Source organism: Monodon monoceros, unplaced genomic scaffold (genome assembly GCF_005190385.1).
Source record: "Monodon monoceros isolate NGI ecotype Baffin Bay Population unplaced genomic scaffold, NGI_Narwhal_1 Contig4824_ctg1, whole genome shotgun sequence".
Lineage (NCBI taxonomy): Eukaryota > Metazoa > Chordata > Mammalia > Artiodactyla > Monodontidae > Monodon > Monodon monoceros.
The window spans coordinates 316-22,919 of record NW_021700690.1 but is presented as its reverse complement, the minus strand read 5'-3'; the positions used below and the strand labels follow the sequence as shown (position 1 = coordinate 22,919).

Genomic DNA, 22,604 nt, shown 5'->3' with positions numbered 1-22,604 from the left:
CTATTCTATTCTATTCTATTCTATTCTATTCTATTCTATTCTATTCTTTTCTTTTCCTTATGACCTGCCCATGGAAGTGGGGAACTATTTGCTTAAAGATAATTAGATCAGAGAGAGAAAGGGAAAAAATCAAGGAGAGGGAACAGCAGGAAAGAAAAAATAAAGAGAAAAAAACAAAAGAGATACTTGATCTATATATCTGAAAAGAACAGGGATTAATGTAGAACTGATAAGACTGGTATGTTTCTAGCATCCCTGTCTTTAGAGCACAGCCCTCAAGTCCTGGGTGGTAGAGTTTCCCCAGCAGACGTGGGGGAGGGGGTGTGTCTGACAGGCTGCTCCGGGCAGGGATTTCTGGGTCTCTGCCCCAGTCCTTCCCAGCGGGCCCCGAGCAGGGCAGGGCTCACCTCCTCGCTGTACTTGCCCACGTAGGAGAAGATCTCGGAGAGCGCGCTCATGGTGTTGAACTCGTTCATGTGCATCCGGGACTGCTCAGCCAGGTACGCATTCATGTCCTGGTCACTGATGGCCGGCATCTTCCCGATGTCCGAGTAATACCTGCCGAGGCACGAGAGTGAGGAACCGTGTGTGCGGGGCAGAGGAGAGATGGAAACTCCCAGCGCCGGGTCTGGGGCCAGCGGGTTCGGAGGGTGACCCAGACACTATCAGAGGGTGGACAGGGTGGGGACAGGAGGAAGGAGCGACTATCGCCTGCACTGGCTTTGCTCCCGGCTCCTGGAAGAGTGGTCCAGTCTGCCTTGTGTGTCCTTCTAACTCCCCCTCCCACAGACGCAAGACATCCCCTCCATGGGGCCTGAAGGCTCTTCTAGGCAGTTGCCCTGCCCTGATGCCCCCCCTCTCTGAGGTTAGCCAGGAGAAGGGTGGGGCTGGGGGCCGCTTGCGGGGAGAGGCTGGCAGAAGGCAATCAGTCATTGTCACCTGCAGCTGTGCACTCCTGTCAACTGGTTAATTAGATGCCAACATTTACATTTTTAATTTCTGAAGTTTGACATTTTATGCAGCAACCCCCAGCTCTCCCACTAGAGGGGAGTTGTGTCGTTTCCTAATGAGGAACTGAAGGGCCCTGGTGCCCCCCAAGACAGGTGCTTTCGGCTGTGGGCTACGGGAAAGAGACCAGGCACCTGCAAAGGCGGGGGAGCATCAGGGCCGTGGGGCAGCACACCCAGGAGTCCTTGTGGTGTCCCAGCTCAGCCCACGGTGAATGCCCGCCGCTTCATTGGTGGGGAGAGTGAGCCTGGGAGCTTAGAACAGAGGAGGGTGGCGGGGACAGTCACCAGGGTGGGGACTAGGGTGAGGCAAGTGAGGCAGCTGGGGAACAAAGTTTTCAGAGAGTCACTCACTCTCACCTGGGAAGGTGCAGGTGACAATGACAGGCCTTGGGTTCCCAGAACTCAAGGCTTGATCAGGTGAGTGGAGGGAGTATTCTCAGAGGCTCTGGTTCATTCTCACCCTGGACCTCAGCCCTGCATCTCTCCCTCTGCATCCCTTACCATGCTGACCATGAATCTCTCAGTCCTGTGCCCACCTTCACCTCTGCCCCTAGGTGCCCAGGAGTTGGGTGGCAGACTATCAGAGGTGGCACTCGTGTGCTACTCCAGCATCATGCTCAAGGGCCTGCGTGAACGACAGGTCAGTTTGCGCCAGGGCATCCCCAGGCCGGCAAGGATTGGCAAGGGGTGGGCTGGCCGCCCTACTGGAGCCACAGCCCTGCATGGAGGCTGTCCTGCCTCCGGCTCATTTGGACTTCCTTTCTTCACAATGTTATTTCAGTGTGGGGTCCTCTCTTCCCTCGCCCTCCCTCGTCTCCAGAGCCCTTGGGCCCCTCAGCTCCTTGTCCTGTTTCATTTTGGTTCCTCTTTTCCATCCCAGAAGAGCCCACTCTCTTCCAGGCCTGACTCCCACCCCAAAACATCTTTAGGGTCCCCAGGGTTCCAGGTAATGACATCCCAGGTGTTCAAGTTCCAAGGAGAGACTCGATGCATTGCCTCTATTTCTGGAAGGGAATAAATGCAATGTTCCCTTTGATAGCAGAGAACCAGGGCGTCAGTGGTGGCCCCAACCTCGCCACTCCTAAGGAGATTTGTGCCATCGTCCCCTCGCGACTCCATGCCTAGTGAGCAAATACATTTGTCCGGCAAAGGGTCACATCCACAGGTCGTATGGGGGGAGGAAACAGGAACAAACGAGCCTCTCGCTTCTGTGTCATGGCCAGCAGCCAGACGCAGCTCTGGCAACATGGCTGGGCCCAGAGTTTCCTCCAGACAGTTTCACTGTGTCACCACGGACAGCCAGACCTACTGACCGCGAGGAAAACCCCAGGATCCCGATGGGACGTGATCGTCATCAGGAGCAAAGACTCCTGCCCTTCCCATTACTTGCTCCTGAAACCTTACAGGTAGGTGGACGGCTCTGTCAGGCTTTCTGCAAATAGCATGAGGCCTACTACTGCGACCTTAATGGTTGTGAGGGGCCTCAGAGCCCAGGTTAGGGACCACTGTCTTCATGGGAAACAGCAGTCGCCCGGCACTCTGTCCCTTCGCAATGGCCTGCTTTTACCGCACTAAAAGCCCAGTCCTTTGCTCCAAAGAGGATATACAGAAAATGAGTCTGTGTGAGAAAGAGAGGGAGAGGGTGTGAGGTGGGGTTGAGAGGGGAGTGTGGGAGGGCAGGGGTCTAACTCCTCACCTGCAGTCATGGGGGCAGACGGCCTGGACGTGCTCTGCGTGATTCCCCCTCATAGTGAGGTCAGGTCTGCACGGGGCAACCCGCCCCTCCTCTGCTGCCTGTGTGCAGAGGGCGCTGGATGGGGCCAGCGCACGTCGGTGCCACACACAAGCCTACGAGTGGATCGACCGCATGTCCTCACCTTCAGCAAGTTCTAAATGGCTGAGCTGAGTGGCTCTGGGCGGTCTGATGTCCTAGAGGAGTGTGGGGCTTGAGGTCTGCTGACATTCGGCCCATCCTCACCCCAAGCCCTGCCTGGAGCTAAGTGGGCCCACCCCCCCTGCAGGTCTCTGCTGCCCTTGCCTCGACCTCTCCCTGCTCCTCTCCAGGGCTCTGCCCAGCCCCACTCCCTGGCCAGCACCCCTCGAGCCTGGCAGTGGCCCTGCTGCTCCGGCATCGCTGCACTGTGTACACAACTGCTTCCTCTCGAGCGCCTGCTGTGCTGGGGCTTTGCGCTGGGCTCTGCCACTGAGCAGCCTTATTGATTGTGAAGAATGCAATTATGTCCCATTAATGAACTTCACACGAGTGCTCTTATCAGCTAGCTGTGCCGTGAGGAAAGGAAAGGTCAGCCTGGGCTCCTGTGCTTGAACTTGCTCCCATGGGATGTCCTCCTGCAGGCGAGCCCTTCTCCAGAAGGGAACCAGGTGGGATGCCAGCCCCACTGTGGTCCTGATGCTGGTCCTCAGGAGCTGCAGGGCCCCAGAGAGCTGGATTCTCTGCTGTTGCCCAGTCTGCAGTGTTTTACATTCATGTGCTTCTGTGAGATGCACCCAGTGTGTGATGGTGGGCACCCCATCTCTGCCTTTAGGATGGCCCCAGTGATTGAGAAGGTGGTCTCCAATGCCCTGGACTCTTAGACAAGAACAAAGTATCCTCATCCCTTCAAACACCTCAAGGATGAAGGTGCAGACGTGAAGGACATTTAGAGCCCAAGGCTCTGATGTATAGATACTTACTTTTCAAGCTCCTGCATAAAAGTCTTTTCCTCTGTGTTCATTCACTGACCTCCCCAGGCCCAGCAGAATCAGGACGTTGCTCCCTGAGTCCCCACAGCTGATGGGGCTTGCTGAGGGCCTGTCTGTGTGTCCTCCTTGACCATGATGAGGGCCACAAGGGAAGGATCAAGTCTAATCCATCCCGAGCGTCCAGTGCGCCCACGATGGACACCGTAAATGACCCATGGATGAATGAGTAAGTTAATAAGATGTCCATACTTCACCTCCAGTATTGCTCCCAGGGTGAACTGTCACAAGTTTTATATTTGGAATGGATGGCTTCTTTAGGAGGCGTTTTTAAATATTCAAGATTCTTAGCCTGTTTCGTGTGTGACACAGGTGAGAGATGGCATCCCAGCGAGTGGCATGCCCCGGTCCGATTCCCAGGGGCCCATCTGTGGCTCCGTTCTATTCACTGCTACGTGGAAAACCTGTGGCTGCAGGTAGGGGAGGCTGCGGTTGCCGCGGGGTTAACTCCAACTTAAAGTGAGAGGCAACCACTCTAACGTGAAACGCGTGCTGCTGTTGACAGAGAAACAGAGATTTCTGCTGCTCATGACACACCAGTCTGGTGACAACACTGTTGAGTTCTGCTGGCTAAGATGAGGGTAGCAGTTGGTTGCTACCACGGAACCAAGAGATTCTTCTCCCTTTCACTAGATGTGGCCGTAAGCAAAACCCCTAATACTTGGAACGGAGGCAGCAAAGACTGGGAGTCTGCAGTGAGGCCACCAACCACAAGCATTGCAAGGTATGTGGAGGCGGGAATGGGATGGAGGATGGATGAGAGGACAAGCAGAAGGATGGGAGGGATGTGGGGTGGGAGGATGAGTGGGAGAATGGGAGGGGATGGTGGGGGGATGGGTAGATGAAGAACTTCGAGGAGGTAAAGCCTGCTTAGGTATGCTAGAGTGACTTGGGCTGCTCAACCAACAGAGTTAGTGAGGACTCCTGAAGCCGTATGCTTCCCACCCCCCTATAGAGAGGGCCACCAGGATAAACCCTGTTTCTCAGCCGTGAGGACAGCAGGCCCTCCCCCAGATGTGCGCAGGGCACGCTCTACGGCACCGAGGCAGTGAGCCTGGGCCCTGTGTGCGCTGTCTGCAGGCTCACAGCAACCGAACATCGAAATCAGAAGTGGGCAAGCCCTGGCCACAAGAAAAGGGCCTTCTACCATCGTTCTTCTGAACTGGAGGCTGCCCGTGCCCTCGGCAGGCCAAGGTGGGCGAGCAGGCTGGCTGTGGGTCCTGAGCAAGCTCTGTGCTGCTGGCCTTCATTTCCCAGCAGCAGACAAGCTCAGAGGCCAGCCTCCTCGGGAAGGGAGACTGGAACTGATCCCCTCACCACCGAGGGAGGAAGCACTCTAGGCTTGATCTCCAGACCTAGCTGTGCTATTTCCCAACCCCTCTGTCTTTGTACCCTCATCCCAGAAGGGGAGGAGAAATGATTTGGGACCCCAAGCAAGTGAGAGATGACTTTCCTGAGAGTGCCTTTGGTTGTTAAGAAACGGGCGGGATAAGAAGTGGAGACCATCAAGGCACTCCTAAAAATAACCAAATGGACTGGGGTTACTTGTGAGCTATAGCAGCTGTGTGGCACAAATCTCATTTAGCACCAAGTGAAAGGGAGACCATTAGCCCGGCATGTGCGTTATTCTCACCTCTGACTAACCGGGCCATTCTGGGGAAGTATCCTCTACACAGTTGTTTCATAAATGCTCCCAGCCCTTCACATCCCGGCTTTCTCCCTCCCTGCCCAAGGTCCCATTGCAGTGACACTGCACCGGGACAGGGATGACCAGAGCCCAGCTGCTGCCTCTTTCTTCTCTCTCTTTGCTGAAGAGCCAGCTGACCACACAGGAGAGCCTGCTCCTCCTGGCGGCTCTGTTGTCAGAAGAATGAGCCACTGTCGACGCAGGGGGAGGTAAGAGCCTCTTTGGTAACTCAGACATAATCAGGTACGAGGACAAAAAAGTGAGCTGTCTCTCTGACAGCCGAGGCTGGAAGCCCACCACATGTACCAGCAGGAAGGGGTGAGGGAGATATCAAAGAACAGAGGGAGGGGGAAAACAGAATGCAATTCTTCCAGCAGAACCATGCTACTGGGGTGGCCAGGATCCCACCCCACTCTCGGTTATTCCCTCTGTAAAAAGGGAAGGCAATTTTCAACTATAAAGATGGAGACTGTCTCTCTTCCATGGGTGAAACAATATTGTTCATTTTGTCTCAGTCAAGAACAATTTCTGGTCTCTGTCTCTTCAAAAAAGCACCAAATCTGAGTTTCCATCCAGGTTTCCTATCTTTCAGCTACTTAGAAGAGAGAGGGACTCTAAAATCAAGACCGCCATGTAGAGGTGTGCAGGTTGTTCACTGCACAAAGGTGCTTGGTTGAGAGGGTGAGCTAGGACTGACGGCTAGCCTGTCACTCAACAAACCAGGCATCCTGGCATGGGGCCACATCGTCTGGTAGGAAGGGGCACCTGCCTTAATTCACACAGACACCATATGGGTTGGCAAAAGCCCTGTCTAAAAGTATCATAAACTGTAGAAAAGAGCTTTGGGAGTCAGCTGAATTTGGGGATCTGCTTTTCTCTTGGCCACTTAAGTCATCTTGGACGGATTACTCAACCACTCTGTATGTATAGTTCTTCACCTTCATGGGCACAAAATGAGCTTATAAAGCCTGTCCTCTTATATTCCGGAGCTACTGTGATGAATAAATAAATAGACTTTCAGCTGGTTGTTTAGCTCAGGCGCCTGGCATATGGAGCTGATACAGCCCAGACAAGCCATGAATGTTCTTTACCGTGAGTTAGCTTTGTACCCAGAGGAACCCAGCTGCACAGCGCACAGGTGGCCCTCCCATCACAGGTGCATGGCTGAGACTGGATTAGGTTAGGGCCACTATGGCTGGGAAGGCACCGTAAGGGCCCGGGCATCAAGAGTTCATCGTGCTGAGAGTCAGGGGACTGGGACTGTGCGAAGCTGTTCGGTGTGACAAGGACGTCCCCACAGGACACTGGAAGAACTGCCAGATGGACAGGGGCAGATGGGGACAGGCCTCCAGCCCGCCTGTGGCAGGATGCTGTTCGGTCCCTTGGAGTCTTTCTTTTTTTTTTTTTCGTTTTTTAGTGGGCATCAGAGCAGGGAACTCTATTTCCTTTCTGGGCCTAGAAAGAGCTGGGCCCTCCATGCAGGGGAGCAGAGCGCAGTGGCAACTTCTAGCCATGTCCCATTCTTGTTTCAGCTGACAGTACTGGGTCCGTGGACTGTGGGTGTCACCACTGCAGGCTGGGGCTTCGTGCGGGACCAGTCTGCAAGCCCTGCCCATTGTGGAGGGGAAGGAAGGGGTCCCACATCCACCAAGGAAGTTGCCTGCTGCGGCCCAGGGCCTACCTGGGCTCCCCGGCCCAGCACTCACCTCTCCACCCAGTTCTTGTAGCTAGGGATGTCCTTGGCGTAGAGCAGCTTGTTGGAGGGGGAGTCCTTGCCCAGCCGGTGCTCCGACGTGGAACAGGAGTCCATGAAGGTCTGGGCCACCACCGACAGGCAGGCGTCAGTGATGCTGCTCTTGTGGATGTCAAACACAAACTGGGGGTTCTTGATCATGTTGACCCAAAACCTCAGGGGCAGGCTGTGTGGGGGGAAGAGGCAGATGGTCAAGGGAGCTGGGGGGCAGGGGGCACTGTACATTGACCTAGAGAGTTCCCTGGAGAAAGAGAAAAGGCTGGGAAGCAAGGGTTCTGAGGGGCCTTCTCTATGTCATCAGTTCACTTTCCGGGGACGTGGAGATCAGCAAGGTTGAACAATCTGTTCAGAGACACGGCGTTGATGGGCACTGGAGGGCTCGACACCCAGCCTGGACCACAGGACTCACCATCTGCCCTGAGAACACAAGGCTTTGGGGTCCGAGGCAGCCATGACAGGTACTAGAAAATGGAATTTCTGACTCTCTATTCCACTGTCTGCCCCCTATGCCACAGATACAAGGCATGTCTGGTTGGCAAACCTTAAATAGCCTGGAACCTGGGCTTTGTGTCTTATTCTCTGCCCTCTACTGTATGACTGGAAGAAGCCACGCCCTTCCTGCCTGGTCGTATGGGCTTATTCCTACATGGTGAGAGCCCTGGCACTGAACAGTTCAAGTGGAGCTAACTGATTCCCATCCCTAAGCGGGCAGGCTGAACAGACCCCACTCCCGGCCTCTCACCTGCCCCGTTGTGTTCCCTCCTTCCCCTCACTTTCTTCCAGTTAGCACCTGCTGTATACCAGGAGCTATGCTAGCAACTGGGGGTCCAGTGTGAATAAGACCCATCCCCTGTCCTGCAGAAGTCTGCATACCACTGGGCTCGTGGTGATGTCAGATGTGCAATCACGAACTTTGGGTGTTGGACCTGAAGGATGGGTGGGGTCCAGTGTGGGAGCCAGGGAGGTGTGAGCAAGTCTACCCAGAGGGGCGTTATCTGGAAAGTCTTCCCAGAGAGGAGGACACTTAATGGTCTCAGTATTAGAGATGCAGATGAAAAGCTGAAGGAAGAGGAGAGGAAGGTACTGCCGAAGGGGAGTGAGCCAAAGACAAAGCGGAGATGAAACCTGCAGCGCCGTCTGCTAACGGAGCCACCTGTCTGTTGCTAGAAAGGGTCCCGAGGCAGCGGGCAAAGCCTGCCCGCCTGCCCCTTTTGACTATACTCTGCTGGCTCTCAGATCCCGTGGCTTCCATCCAGCCTGTGGAGACGCAGGTCAGGAAACGGGGTGGCACCCAGCAAGGGACCGTGCATCTCCCTCCCTCTGCCTGCGCACCGTCACCTCCTGCTATGTGCCCTGATGCTTTACTGTGGCTTGGTTGCTGTCCTCAAGGTTGGTAATAATAGTTACAATGTTTGCGTGTGTTTGGCTTGCCTCTTACAACTTAAACTCTTTTGAATTACATGATTTCAATCCAGCAAGAACAAGATTTCTATATTTGTTGTATCTCTCAGCAGCCAGCACGTACATACAACAAAGGCTAAAATACAGTAGGGCCTCATATTCAAGACTGCCAGTCAGTCAACAAGTATTTATTACATTCCCACAAAGTGTGCCGTGCAGGCAGCACCGAGGTCTAACAATGGTAAGATGTACTTGTTTCATCCTGGGAAATCCAGAAGAGGAAATAAAGGGACGGTACAGAAAGTTCTGACACTCAGGGGAAAGTCAGGGTCACTGCAACTGCCCAGGGGAGACCATGAGAGCTGGGCTCAGAGCCCCGGATGAAGGACTCCCGGCTGCCCAGCTGATGAAATCTCCGGTCTACATCTTCCCGTTTCCGGAAGTCCCACCTGGAAAGGGACTCTGGGAGCCCATATTTGCTGCATGGTTGTTTCCCCCCAACATTCCCCTTCCTTCAGCCAGCTGTGCTGACAGGCAAATCGAACAGGGAAACCACAGCAGCTCCTGCCTAATGAAGTTTTTGCATATTATTAACATTAGCGGTGGCACTAATCTCTGGTTGATTGCAGCCACTCAGGCTAAATGAGTAGGAGGTTTATTTAAAAGAGAAAAGGCAGGGGAATGTGGAGGAAGGTAGTAGGGGAGAGGGTGAGCTAACAACTTTGGCTAGGAATAAAGAAACAATCTCTTTTCAATCAGGGACAACTAACTCTTAAGTCAATATGCAGACTTCATAATTCCTGGACTAACTTCGTCTTGCCCAGGCGGCCACGATCAGGGTCAGGGGAGTGTGTCCTCTGGTGAGGGCTGGTACCGCTGTCTACTGCCTGGGCTTTCCTTCCCTGACACTGGAGCTTGTTGCGGTAACACCTGGCACTTGGAAGAGCGGGCAGGAAGGAAGGTTCTGCCCTCCCTCCAAGAACTTTATGGCATCTCATCGTTGGAGGTGCCCTTACCTTACCCCAGCGGGAGGTATGAGCTGAAAACAAATGGTTTCGATACCATTTCAGGGGGATGTACTTGTAAAGGGCTACAAGAACAAGGGGGGATGTTTTGGAAATACCAGCTCTCCCAGCACCTGGATAAGGTCTGGGCAGGGCATTCCTTGAATTCTGAAGGCTGCAGACAGTTAACTGGGGTGGTAAGTAGGAAGACCTGGTGGCGGAGAGAAGCAGACTGGGTAGATCAGGGGCATGCCCTTGGAACAGCTCTGCAGAGTCATGCTAAAAAGATGGGCAGAATGCAATGCAATCTTACCTAGAGGCAGGCACTGGGAGGGACAAGACCTGCAGGCCTTTCAGAGGCGAGAACAGCCTTCACCCAGTGTACTGGGCTGGATGGGGAATCCAGAGTCTAAGAGTCTTATTTCAGAGAGATTTGCAAGAGCTCCACGGTGCAAGATCCTCTCTCACCCAGAACTACTGTGGGAGCAAACCCTACTCTTCAGCTCTATGGCCCAAAGCGCTGTACCTGCCTGATTTCCCAATTTTAGTAGCGATGCGCTATGCTTCAGGTGAAAGAGAGGAGGAGCCAGAGCATCCTACATTAAATAACGTTTCAGTGCCACAGGCTGACTCCTGCCTAAATCTAGGTTTTGGTTTGGGGCTTGGGGCTGGTTGTCAAGGCACCTGGCTGAGCCCTAGTACCACGTCACTCCTAGCAGTTAGCAGTTGGTGGGTGCTGGGCAGCAGGCTCGTGCTGCTTTGCAAGAATGTTCTAGGGAAGAGCACCCCAGGACAGGGACCGTGTAAAACTACTGGGAAGGGATTCTGGAACTGAAGGGGCCAAATATAAGGCAGCTTTATCCCAGGTAGAACTCTCAAGAAGAGACCGTCTTGGCCCTGCATCTTCATCAATATTTATTGAGTCCCAGCTTTCTGCAAGGTTCCATCACAAGAGCTGAATACTGATGTCTGACCTTGCAGTCTCAGACAAAAACACAACTGACACACAAATGAAGGGAAAGGATGATATATATGCTAAAGGAGAGAGGGGACCACGGTGAGACACCTAGAGGGTCATTTAGGACTTAGAGGATCCCCTTGTCTCAAAGACACAGTAGTTATGGGACGGTCCCTTCCCCAAAGGGAGTTTGGGAAGGGGGTTTGTGGAAAGGGAAGACCACTTCTTGAATAGAATGGAAACTCTCCTCGTTCACCTAGGTCACTCCTAGACGTGCTTCAGGCTCCACTTAAGAGTTGCTGTGAGATGCTGCCCCTCTACAATCCAGCTAGCTGCACACATGCATCCCCTCCTGTCGCATGTGCCTCTCTGTCCGAACAGCTGCCCTCCTGTCTCTTACCCGTGACTGTCAGCCCACGGAGGGCAGAAGCCTCAGGGTCTAACATAGTGTCAGGCACAGGGGAGGGACCTGGATGTGAGAGCCACCTGGCTGCCACATCTGGCATGTCCATTTTTGCTCATTTAGTTGGTTAAATGGTTACTGACTGATTGATAGGAAAGAAGGATGATTTGACTAGAGGGAAGGGAAGTGGGTACACAAAATAATCGGGGAGGAGGTGAAGGCCCCAGGAGAGCGCCTGCTTAGAGTCCCTGCTGGGGAGGTGGACCCCAGCCCCTCTCCCCCTCTGCAAGGCCTGAGGCCCGCCTGAGCTCATGGACTCCGGGCTGGCCTCTCCTGATTCATCCTCTGCTCGCCCCTCACTCACCAGTTGCTCTTCCAGGTGTGGCGGACGTGCGGGTCGTGGATGCCGTGTTTGTCTGCCTGCTCATCCAGAAAGTCAAACATGTACTTGATCGCCAGGGGCAGGGCGGAGCCGCGGTGCGCCGTGCTGAAGATGGTCTCGAAGAGGTCGTCCACAAACTTCTGCAGTGTGCCCTGCGGAGAAGGGCGCAGGTTCAGACACAGCTCGCCTGCCCCGTGAGCTCTGAGGCTTTGTTTTTGTTTTTTTTTTGCGGTACGCAGGCCTCTCACTGTTGTGGCCTCTCCCGTTGCGGAGCACAGGTGCCAGACGCGCAGGCTCAGCGGCCATGGCTCACGGGCCCAGCCGCTCCGCGGCATGTGGGATCCCCCCGGACCGGGGCATGAACCCATGTCCCCTGCATCAGCAGGCGGACTCTCAACCACTGCACCACCAGGGAAGCCCTGAGGCTGGGTTTTGAGATCGACTGGCCTCCCAGATGGCGGGCGGAAGGGAGGACAGCGCACAGCCACGCCTGCTTGGGTGAAATCCTGCAAGTGCATATGTGAAATCTGCACCCTCCCCCTGCCTGCCTGCATCTGTCTCGAGCAGCTTTACATTTCCCCGGCACGTAGAAAATAGATATAACACCGATAACTGGACCTAAGGAAGCCTTCCTCTGCCAACAACTCGGTTTGGTTTAACACCCTTTGATGGTGTTATTTTAGCACTTTTCACAAATGCTAATGAACAGCTCACTCGGTCAGAGCAGACAAACACAATCTGCTGGTTCTGTTTAGGCGTTATTCACGCCGGCTAATGCACAGTTACTCATTTGCCTCTGCAGAGAGCAGAGCCGAGGCCAGTCTCGGGAGTGAGGGACTAACTGGGATGGGACTGCGTCACCTCAGAGAAACGCCACAGCTGGCAAATCCCTAGCATCTCTGCTGGTGCCCCCTCTCTCATCCACTCACGCGCATGCTGCTGGTCAGTGCCGGTCTCTTTCCCAGCACAGAGCCTCAGAATCCTTCTCAACCCACTGCTGCAGCCAACCCCACCCATACTGGATCCGTGAACCAGGATTAGAAATGGTGCCTGGAAAGTCACTGATGGAGCCCCAATTCCCATCACGACACCCCAGAGAAGCAGTCATTCTTCCGTTAGGCGTGGCAGAAGACTATGAATACACGTGATTAGTGTCTCTCTATTTGAGCGAGGGCAAGAGAAGGGACGGAATCAAAACTTCTGACGGCATGCCAGCACGGATGTATGGGTGGGGTTGGCTGCAGCACTGGGTTGAGAAGGATTCTGAGGCTCTGTGCTGGGAAAGAGACCGGCACTGACCAGCAGCGCGTGCGTGAATGGATGAGAGAGGGGGCACCAGCAGAGATGCTAGGGATTTGCCAGCTCTGGCATTTCTGTGAGGTGAGGCAGTCCCATCCCATAACCCACAGGTGCCCCGCAACCTGTCTGAAGTCCCATACCTTAGTGGCCAGCAGTCGTGTCAGATAGATTTCAGACACCATCTTGCTCCCCCGGTCACCCTCCTTCTGGTCCCCGTGCTCGTGGTTCTTCACCAGGTGCCACATCTTGACGCCACTCTCCAGGTCAGGGGTGATCATGGGTGTGCGTGAGCGGAGGCTGTCAGGGCTGCCCGTGTACCGGATCATGTTTTCTGCCAATGCAAGGACCCCACGCGGGTAAGGCCACCCAGCCTTCCGGCCCATCACTCACGACACACCTCGGCTCCACCCAAGGCCAACTCCGATCCTTCCTGCATTTGCAGGCGCTGTCACCTTGCCTCGCTTCCGTCCATTCCTGAATCTGGGGCATTCTCCCACCACCTCCGGAAACTCTCTGTGGCTCCTCCACCCACTCGGATTCCCCTCCCTCCTGCACTTGCATCTCCAGCCCTTGTTACTCAATTTGTAAAAATAGAAGCTTGTCCTTTTTTACGCTTTCCTCATGAGAGCTCTCAAGTCTCAGGGTGTGCTCTGTGCAGCCAGCTGGGTACCAATGAAAGAGCAGGGATCCTGTCTCCCCAAACGACGGCTGACCAGCTTAGTGATCGCCCTGTCACTTGTGTACCTTCATCCGCCCCTCTCGCCTGGACCAGTTCCTCCCACTTAATTGCTGAAATGTGAGGTGTGGTGAGATGAGTGTTGAGCAGGAAAAGAAGAGGCAAGCCCCACTGTGTGCGGGCACCGTTCTATGTTGTCTTATATATATTTTCCAGAACCATCCCGTGAATTTGGTAGTTTTTGCAATCCCTGTTTTTGCTGGTAAGAAGGCACTCCAGGCTTCCAGCCCACATCCTGTGCCCTTTTCCCAACCCCGAGGAGCAGAGACCAGGGTCTGTACCTTCCCTCCACTGCTTCATAGCGTGTGACCTTTACACGTCATCTAGCCTCTGTGCATCTGAGTTATAATTTGCTAATCTGCATAAGAGGGGGAAATAATAATTATTTAATTCACTGATTATTATGAACCTGACGTTTGATAAAGAGTTATCACGAGTGTGAAAGCATCTTAGAGACTGTAGGATGCTCAGGAAGGTTAGACTTTCTTCTTGTTTTTGAGGATGAAGGTCCTGCGCCTGCATCAGAGCCCCTGCCCGGAACCAGAAGCCTCCTTTCCAGGCCAGAGTTCCTCTCTGGTGGCCAGCCTGCCTGACTCCCCCCACCCACTCCCCACCCCCGTGCCCCATCCCGGGCGTCTGCTGCCTTCCAGCAGTGCTGCCAGCAATGACAACAGCTGCTCAGGGCATCCTCTCCTCCCCAGAATGGTTCAGTGAACTCACCGTATTTACTTGCCGAGGTCCTGGAGACGGTGGAGTTGTTCACTGCATTGTAGGCTGTCACCTGCTTGGACACTAAAGCCACCACAGAACCATCCGGCACCTACCGGGAAAAGGCAGGTGAGGGCCTGGGCACAGAAACTCTGCCACCCCAGGAAGTCAGGACAAGCCAGGATGAACGTGGTCCTCAGGGGCAATCAGTGCCTCACCGAGAACCAGGGGACCAAGGAGGCTGTCAGCTTTCCTTTGACGCAGCACGACAGATCTGAATACAGAATCGTAGTCTATGTTGGGGTTCACTCTTGGAGCAACTCTGGCAAGAGCTTCTCACCAGCACCCTCTGTCTTGATGCTTCCCTGGGGGAGCACCCAGCCTTAAACTCCGGGTACCACAGGGTCTGTGCCTATGCCCTGTGGGAAGCATGCACCTGGCAACCTATCTCCAAGGAGGTCAGGGTTTCCTGGCTGGGGGCCACATTTTCCCTGGGTCACTAAGGGCACATGCAGTGCTGGTGAAGAAGTGGATTTAGGGCTTGGTAAGAGCCTCAGGGCAGCCCTGCTATTCAAGGACTGAGACTCCCAGGGACCTGGCTGCCCAGTTTGCTAGCCCCTCTCCACTCCACGGTCACCTCACCTGGTAATGCGCCAGGGTGTTCAGTCTCTTCCAGTCATTCTCAATCTTGGTGGTGATGTCTTCATCCTGCAGGATCATCCTCGCCCCGCTTCCTTGTCGCCATTCTGTAGGGAGAGCAGTCGCATCTCAGAGAGGTCCTCAGGGCCTCCCATGGGACCCTGAGGACCCCTGTGCAGGCACGTACATGGCACCTTCTCAGGGGTGCATCCGCGGACAGACAGGTGCTAGTAGACACTCCCAGAGGAGGGGTGCAGAAGCTCTCAGCATGGGGGGGGGCCCTGAATTCCAGTTCTGGTTCTCATCCAACAAACTACGTGACAGAGGTAGGAATAACGTCACCCCCGTGGCCCACCTGTTCCCAGCAGTGGCTGTAAGGCCAACTGGCCCGAGGCAGGGGAACACAATCAGATTCACAGGTTGCATCAGACCGAAGTTCTCTGGACCACCCAGTTCCAGAAACTGCCCTGGAGACATTCCGGACCACCCAGTTCCAGGAACTGACCTGGGGACTTTGAACCCGGCCCAGGGGGGGTTCGAGGGGCGGGAACGGTCCCCCAGGATACCCGAAAAGACCACCAAATAAGGAATACCCTGCGCCCTCCCAGATTCACCACACCCCTTTCCCTTCTTCCCCTATAAAATCTTGCCCAACCCTTGCCCGGGTGCGACTTCTCTGGCCCCTTTCTCTCGGACCAGTGAACCTCGCCCCGGAGCGCTCCCTAATAAAGCTCACTTGAAGCTTTCCTCTGTTTCGCGGTGCCGTTTGTTAAGATCCGACCTTACGGTGGCCACATCTGCAAGAAGTCTTTGCTTATTAGCTGAATGAAAAAGGCAGGTGAAGGCACTTAAAGTACTAAGCAAATGCAAGGCGGTGTCATCACCGTCATGTACTCTTTGCTTGATTGTAAGGTCTTGGAGCTAATGAGACCAAGGCTGCAAATTCGGTCACTGTGCACCCTGTTCCTGTTCTAGGGGTGCATCCTGTACCCGAAAGCTGGCAGGTGGGCCACCCTTGGCTGGGAGACTGAGTAAAAGTGTATAGAGGGACCAGCAAAACCTATTCTCATGCCCAAGAACAGCCTCGTCCCCACAAAGCTGATGGGGATAACAGCCTCTTGGTGATGGATCCAACACCTAATTATCTGATGCCATAGGTATATGCTTACATCCCATGTTCTCCTCATAGGCCCAGACACCTATAACACACGGGCTTGTTGACAGATCCCACATGGGAAAACAGGAGACTGTTTCTCATCTACCAAATCCTCATCGCCACACGTGGTACAAATCACATGGAGATGGAGGCACGTACATTCCAGTCCTGAACTGTTTGCACATGGAGACCCAGGTGCATGCCAGACACAGGCCAGCTCTCGTGCACGGGCACGTACACATCTACACCTGCACACACGTTCACACGCACACACCAGAAAGGAAAAATGGCCTTTTCAATTCAAATACAACATGTGTTCCTGCCAGGAAGCCAGGAATCTGGTTTCCAGGCAGCCACTACCCCATTCAGTGCCTCACAGATGCTGAAATTCTGAAACAGGCAAGAGCACCGGGTTTTGCAGCATGTGGTTGGGGGCTGGAGTGAGTTACCCGCAGTCCTTGTCTAACCCCTGCCTTGGATTTTTCCTACAGCTCGCAGACACACATATTGTCCTCCCTCCCTCTGTTCCCCTCCTGTCAAGGCTGAGCTGGGGGTCCAGGACTGATTCCTTCCTGCCTTGTGTACTTGGCATGACCAGTGCTACAGATGAAAATCAGACCCAGGAAGGGAGCTGCCTGCCCTTAGGGGGAACAGAGATGCTCCTAATATCCAAGTCCCTGTCTCCGGCTCCTGGGCTTGTCTGCTGCCTGTTTAGAGCTTCTTGTAGCGTCAGGCTGTCCCAGGAATGAAAACACGAGGATGCCACGCGTGTTCGCCGGAGCGGAAGAGCCTTGAGAGGTCTCTGGGGATTGACCATCATTTAGTGCTGTTGATGGCACAGCTGGAATGATCATGGAGGTGAGGGCCTCGGGGCAGGTAAGGTGGTAGAGGAAAGGGGAGATGCCTCACGAGGGCAAGTGGTCAGCAGCATTCTGTTTGTTGTTGTCATGTTGTTTGTTTTTGTTTTAAATTTTATGCAGGTTGGTATGGGTGCATGTTTTCTGAGTGGCTAGGGGAAAATAAGCAGAATGTCTCCCAGCTGGTGAGAGAGCGAATTATGTGGTACAGAGGGACTCCGGTGAAGACCAGCCGGGGCCAAGGATGTGGCAGTGGCATGTTTTGTCCCAGTCGCACAGTGGGTCCTGAAAGATAAAGCCTCGTGGGTCTCCCTGCTTCCCTGGTGAATAGTGCCAGGGCCAGTAAGTCAGAGGCTGCATGGGTGAGGGTACAGGAGGCAGGCAGTGTTCTGCATTCCCCACCTGGGGGCCAGAGGAGGAGCTGGGGCCGAGCTCTGGACACAAAGTCTACCGGCCGGACGCAAGGGAAGAGGAGTCTCCTTCACTGCAGAGGCCGTGGGGGCTTTCTGGTTTATCAGCCGCACTGGCACCCTTGCTGATGGCATTGTAGCACCTCTCAGGGGGATCTGAGCAAGCCACACAGCCTGGGGGACTGAGCAGTGACAGCTGGTGACCAATTCGGGAGCGAGAGACAGGACTTCCTTGTTCCACAACTGGCCTGAAGTTGTGCAGTGCGCAGCCTGTGCAGCCCTACTGAGCAGCCCTGACTCTGAATCATGTCCAGTAATGATGTAAGCAGATGAAGGTCGGTCTGCCATCTCTGTCCCCAGCCGAAAAAACCAGGACCGAGTGTGGCCATGCTCCCCCCAGGGCAGTCAAGGAATGATGGCTTGTCCTTAGGAGTACAAAAATGATGCTGCCAGATGCCTACCAGCAGGGCTAGCCCAGCACCTGGGACACAGTAAGTACGTGATGAGTATTTACTACATGAATAATACATCAGTGAAAGAGTGAATAGACGAAAGAAGGGAAAGAGTAAGTGAGCGAGTAATGGCTTATTTTCCAAGCGGTGAAAGGCTTTTCTACCTGTGTGCTGCTGCTCCACGGTGGGCAGACAGTGAGAGGTGAAGTGTGAGCCGCGCTGTTAGAACCTGGGACAAAGGAAGAGCTGAACTCCAGAACCTCAACTGGGCACGTCCACTGCCCGAAGTGAAAGCTCTCTGAAGTGATTATCACTCATTCTTCCGATTTTACGACTGGGAAATTAAAGAAACAGGCTGGGAAGACAGACCTGGAGGTCATCACAACTCGGAGCTCTGAAGCGCGGTGCCAACGACGCGCGTGAGCCACCCAGTGTCGGGAGCATGGAGGAAGGGACGTGATGGCCACACTGGGATGCTGGCGGGTAGCTGCCTCCCCTCAAATGCATACTCTGAGCTCCCTGGGGAGCATGGCGCCTCACCAGCTCTGACCCTTGTGGCGTGTGCATATGCAGGTGGGTGCACAGGCACACACGTGTGCGAACACACACGTATGCACACACACACACACACACACACAAGTATAGCATCTCACCCCAGGCTGAGGACACTTAAGGCCTGCCCGCCCCGCCCCCAGTCCAGTCCACCTCTCCTCAGACCCATCAAAGGAAGCTTTAGGAGGGACTGACCTGGAGGGATGAGGGGGGAAGGAGGCGCCCACCAGGCTGCTTAGAACTGGCCGAGTCAACCCCGCTGATCCACAAGGAACCAATTTCAGAGACAGCTGTCTGCCCTCCCACCCCGGGCCACCATTCCTCCCCATGGGGCGCTGAACAGAGTCTCACCAGCCTGCACAGGGTCCTCTTGACCTCCCAAACCAGGGTCCCGAGCAGAAGGCTGGAGGAAGAGACACGACTCTACCGCCGCACACCTGTCGGCAGGTGAGCCCCAAGGAGACAGACAGCCCAGACACCCTCGGCAACCTGCCGCTCCGAAGTGCGGGAGCGGCATCAGAAAAGAGCTGGGACAGAATCAGTGTCACTGCAAACAGTCGGGAAACTGACTCAGGAATGGGAGGGGGGACCACCTAAATATGGTTTATTTTAAAAAGGTATAGGGCTTCCCTGGTGGCGCAGTGGTTGAGAATCTGCCTGCTAATGCAGGGGACACGGGTTCGAGCCCTGGTCTGGGAGGATCCCACATGCCGCGGAGCAACTACGCCCGTGAGCCACAATTACTAAGCCTGTGCGTCTGGAGCCTGTGCTCCGCAACAAGAGAGGCCGCGATAGTGAGAGGCCCGCGCACCACGATGAAGAGTGGCCCCCGCTTGCCACAACTAGAGAAAGCCCTTGCACAGAAACGAAGACCCAACACAGCCAAAAATAAATAAATAAACTTCTAAAAAAATAAAAATTAAAGTATAATTTTATGGTGAGAGCAAGTTCTAAAATACAAAATAATCGAAGTAGGAAACGTGGTGCTTAAAAGAAGAAATTCCTAAATTGAATGGTGCTGTCTGCTTTCAAAGCCTTGGGTCGTTGTAAACTGTGAAGAGCTGTGCACTGGCTAGTTGTCGCTATTCAGGGAAGTCCGGAGAGCTAAAGGGAAAAGCAGACTGTGCTCTGCTACTCGATTTAAGAGAGGTAAGCTAGAGCTTAGTGGATGTTCTTGAATATGGAATAATGCGGAGGAGGCTCTGGTGGCGCTCCAGGGTGGTGTGCCACGCCCGTGCTGTGTCAAAGAAGAGTTCAAGAGGCAGGGGGTGGGCGGTGGGAAGGAAGAAAGGTGACCTAGGTAGGAAAGGTGACCCAGGTATTCATATGCAAGGCATCTAGGGAAAACTGCTGGCTCTGACCTCCCTGCCCGCAGCCCCGTGCCCTGCTCCAGGCTCCAAGCACAAAGGACAGACACACTCACAATCCAATTTGTTACACTTCCACCTTCCAGGGAGAGAGGGAGGTGAAAGAAAAAAGAAAAAAAATCCCATTATTTTTATCTGTCCTTCCCATCAGGTGCAGTGGAAAATGCAAACTGGGGCACAGCTGCTGTGAACTCTTTGTATTTCACTCAGAAGATAGTGTATCTTTTTATTGCATACAGGAATTACTTATTTGAAAAAATATACCCTTTCAGACAGAAGGGGTGGCATAGTTCTGGGGCTATTGATGGGGTATTTGCTTTAAACCAGAGGAATCTCTGGAGGTCACGGCCTGTGGAGGAGCCTGCGTGGAAAGGGAATGGATGTTCTCTCCACCTCCCTGCTGTGTGACCAAGGCCCAGGCTCTGTGCCTCTCTGAGCTGCAGAGTCTTCTGTGCAGTAGAACAGAATGGTATCAGTTACTTCCTCTGGGGAGTGAAGGGAGGAAACAAAGAGTCCCTTGGCTCAGAAAGACAAGTGTCCAGCCTCCTGCTACTGTGCGAAGCAATGAGGAACTCCTAGTCACGTTGGTCCCTCTGTGCCTGGCACAGAGCTTGCCCCAGGGCAGGCTCTTATGATATGTCGGTCGAAGAGTTTGGTGGTGTAAGGGGGTACCTATACCCGATACCTGTGCGTGGAAAGGGGCATCAGCTTACCCGATACCTGTGGGTGGAAAGGGGCATCAGCTTGGTGAGGACAGCCTCACATATAGCAGAGCAGGGAGCCCCTGGCACTGGGCTTTGAAAACTCCCAAGGCCCACCTGCCCCAGCGCAGTCCCTAACTCCTGCCTGGGATATCTTTCCTTCCCTAGATTCCAACAGACTGAAAGAAAGGCAAGTTCTGTGTCCTTCACTTTGGCTCTTACAATGGTTAGTTTTATGTGTGAACTTGTCTGGGCCACAGTGCCCAGATAGGTGGTCAGAAATTATTCTGGATGTTTCCATGAGGGTATTTTTGGATGACATTAATATTTAAATGGATGGGCTTTGAGTAAAGCGAATTGCCCTCCATAATGTAGGTGGACCTCATCTAATTAGGTGAAGGCCTGGGTGGAACAAAAGACTGACCTCCCCTGAGCAAGAGGGAATTCTGCAGCAGCTGCCTTTGGACTTGAACTGCAACGTGGCTCTTCCCTGGGTCTCCAGCCTGCTGGCCTACCCTGTAGATTTTGGACATGCCAGCCTCCACGCTAGACACTGAATGTTTGTGTCCCCCCCAGAATTCACATGTTGAATCCTAACCCCCAATGTGATGGCATTTGGAGGTGGGGACCTTTGGAAGGTGATCAGGTCATGAGGGTGGAGCCCTCATGAATGGGATTAGTACCCTTATAAAAAGGACCCCAGAGAGCTCCCTTGCCCTCTTTCTGCCATGTATGGTCCCAGCAAGAGGACGGCCATCTATGAACCAGAAAGTGGGCTCTCGCCAGACACTGAGTCTGCCAACACCTTGATCTTGGACTTCTCAGCCTCCAGAGCTGTGAGAAATAAATTTCTGTTGTTTATAAGCCAGCCAGTCTATGGTATTTTGTTACGGCAGCCCAAACAGACTCCTCCTAGTCTATTATTAATTAAGTCCTCCATAATTGCATGAGCCAATTCCTTCAAATAAATCTTTCTCTATGTAAACATATCCTATTGGTTCTGTTTCTCTGGAGAACCCTGGCTAATACAGTTCCCCATCTTGGCTCTTTAATGCCTGGAAAAGCAGGCGAAGGGGTAGAGGGGGTGGCGTGGGAGAGCTTCAGTCAGAGGAGCAATGAATAGAAGTGTCGGGAATGAGGGGCTAGGCCAGGCCAGGCACCACTGATGATGAAAGGCAGGGGGAGGGGTTGGGGCTGGATTTACTTGGGGCAATTACAGAGGCAGCTTAAAATGCCTTTGCTTCTTTCTGAGCTGGCCTGGGACAGATGTCCTCGCCTTTCCAGGGGCTGGGCATCAGGAGGGGGAAGGCAGTCTTTGCCCAATGCCCTCAGCTACAGGAGGAGGAGGCATAGTGGGGGAAGTGAGGTGGAGGGGGGATGCTTGGCTGTCTTGCCTCTGTCAACACATGTGGCTCAGAGTCTTCTCCGTGCCTATGTGTCCCTTTGGCATAGATTAATTTTTGATTATAATCACACCTTATATTTGTAAACTGCTTTCAAAGCACTTTCACCTACATGATGGGAAAAACTCGCCTTGCCTCTCTCTCCTTGGGGGCCATGCAACTGAGTCAAATCAAACCTTGCAGAAGAAGCATTTGGGTCTCGGAGGAGGCCCCATTTTCTTTGTTATCTGGCTTTGGTAGAAAGAAGACCAGAGTTGTGGGAGCAGCTCCAGACCCTGGACTTAATAGAAAAGAAGGAAATTCCTCTGAAGAGCACCCATCATGGGAGGCCTTTGTGAGAAGTTCAGTATGACTCCCGTTCCCCAGAAGGATGGGGCCCTGAGACTCAAACTGCCTCCTTTCTTTGGCTTCTCCCCTTTACCCTCCCTGCTGTGAGGCCTTGTGCCTCCGGGGTGGCCCCTCCATCCTCCCCAGCAGCTCCTATGATGGGAAAGGTAGGTCCTTTGTCCTCTTGGGACCTGGCGAGCACTGTGTCACTGGAGGCCCAGCCCCCGGCCTGAGCAGCCTCTAGCTTGAGAGAGTAGCAGCTCTCAGGCGGGTCCTGGTTGCTGCTCAGCCCTCAGGCTTCCTTCACTCATGGTGGACAGCAGGAAGTGGATGGCAGGAAGTGGACAGCAGGAAGTGGATGGCAGGAGGTGGATGGCAGGAGGTGGACGGCAGGAAGTGGACGGCAGGAAGTGGATGGCAGGAAGTGGATGGCAGGAAGTGGATGGCAGGAAGTGGACAGCAGGAAGTGGATGGCAGGAGGTGGATGGCAGGAGGTGGACGGCAGGAAGTGGACAGCAGGAAGTGGATGGCAGGAAGTGGATGGCAGGAGGTGGACGGCAGGAAGTGGACAGCAGGAAGTGGATGGCAGGAAGTGGACAGCAGGAAGTGGACAGCAGGAGGTGGGTGGCAGGAAGTGGA

At 54.0% G+C, this 22,604-nt stretch overlaps 1 protein-coding gene across 1 annotated transcript; it reads right to left on the bottom strand.

The window, feature by feature from the left end:
- Positions 1-407: 407 nt before the first annotated feature.
- Positions 408-20,254, bottom strand: LOC114888486 (plexin-A4-like; the record flags this gene model as incomplete). Its single annotated transcript, XM_029210647.1, has 7 exons — positions 408-558; positions 7,164-7,376; positions 11,341-11,510; positions 12,798-12,988; positions 14,114-14,213; positions 14,744-14,868; positions 20,248-20,254. Coding segments are annotated over 7 exons (957 nt in total), but the record flags the coding sequence as incomplete, so codon positions are not given.
- Between the last annotated feature and the right edge of the window lie 2,350 nt (positions 20,255-22,604).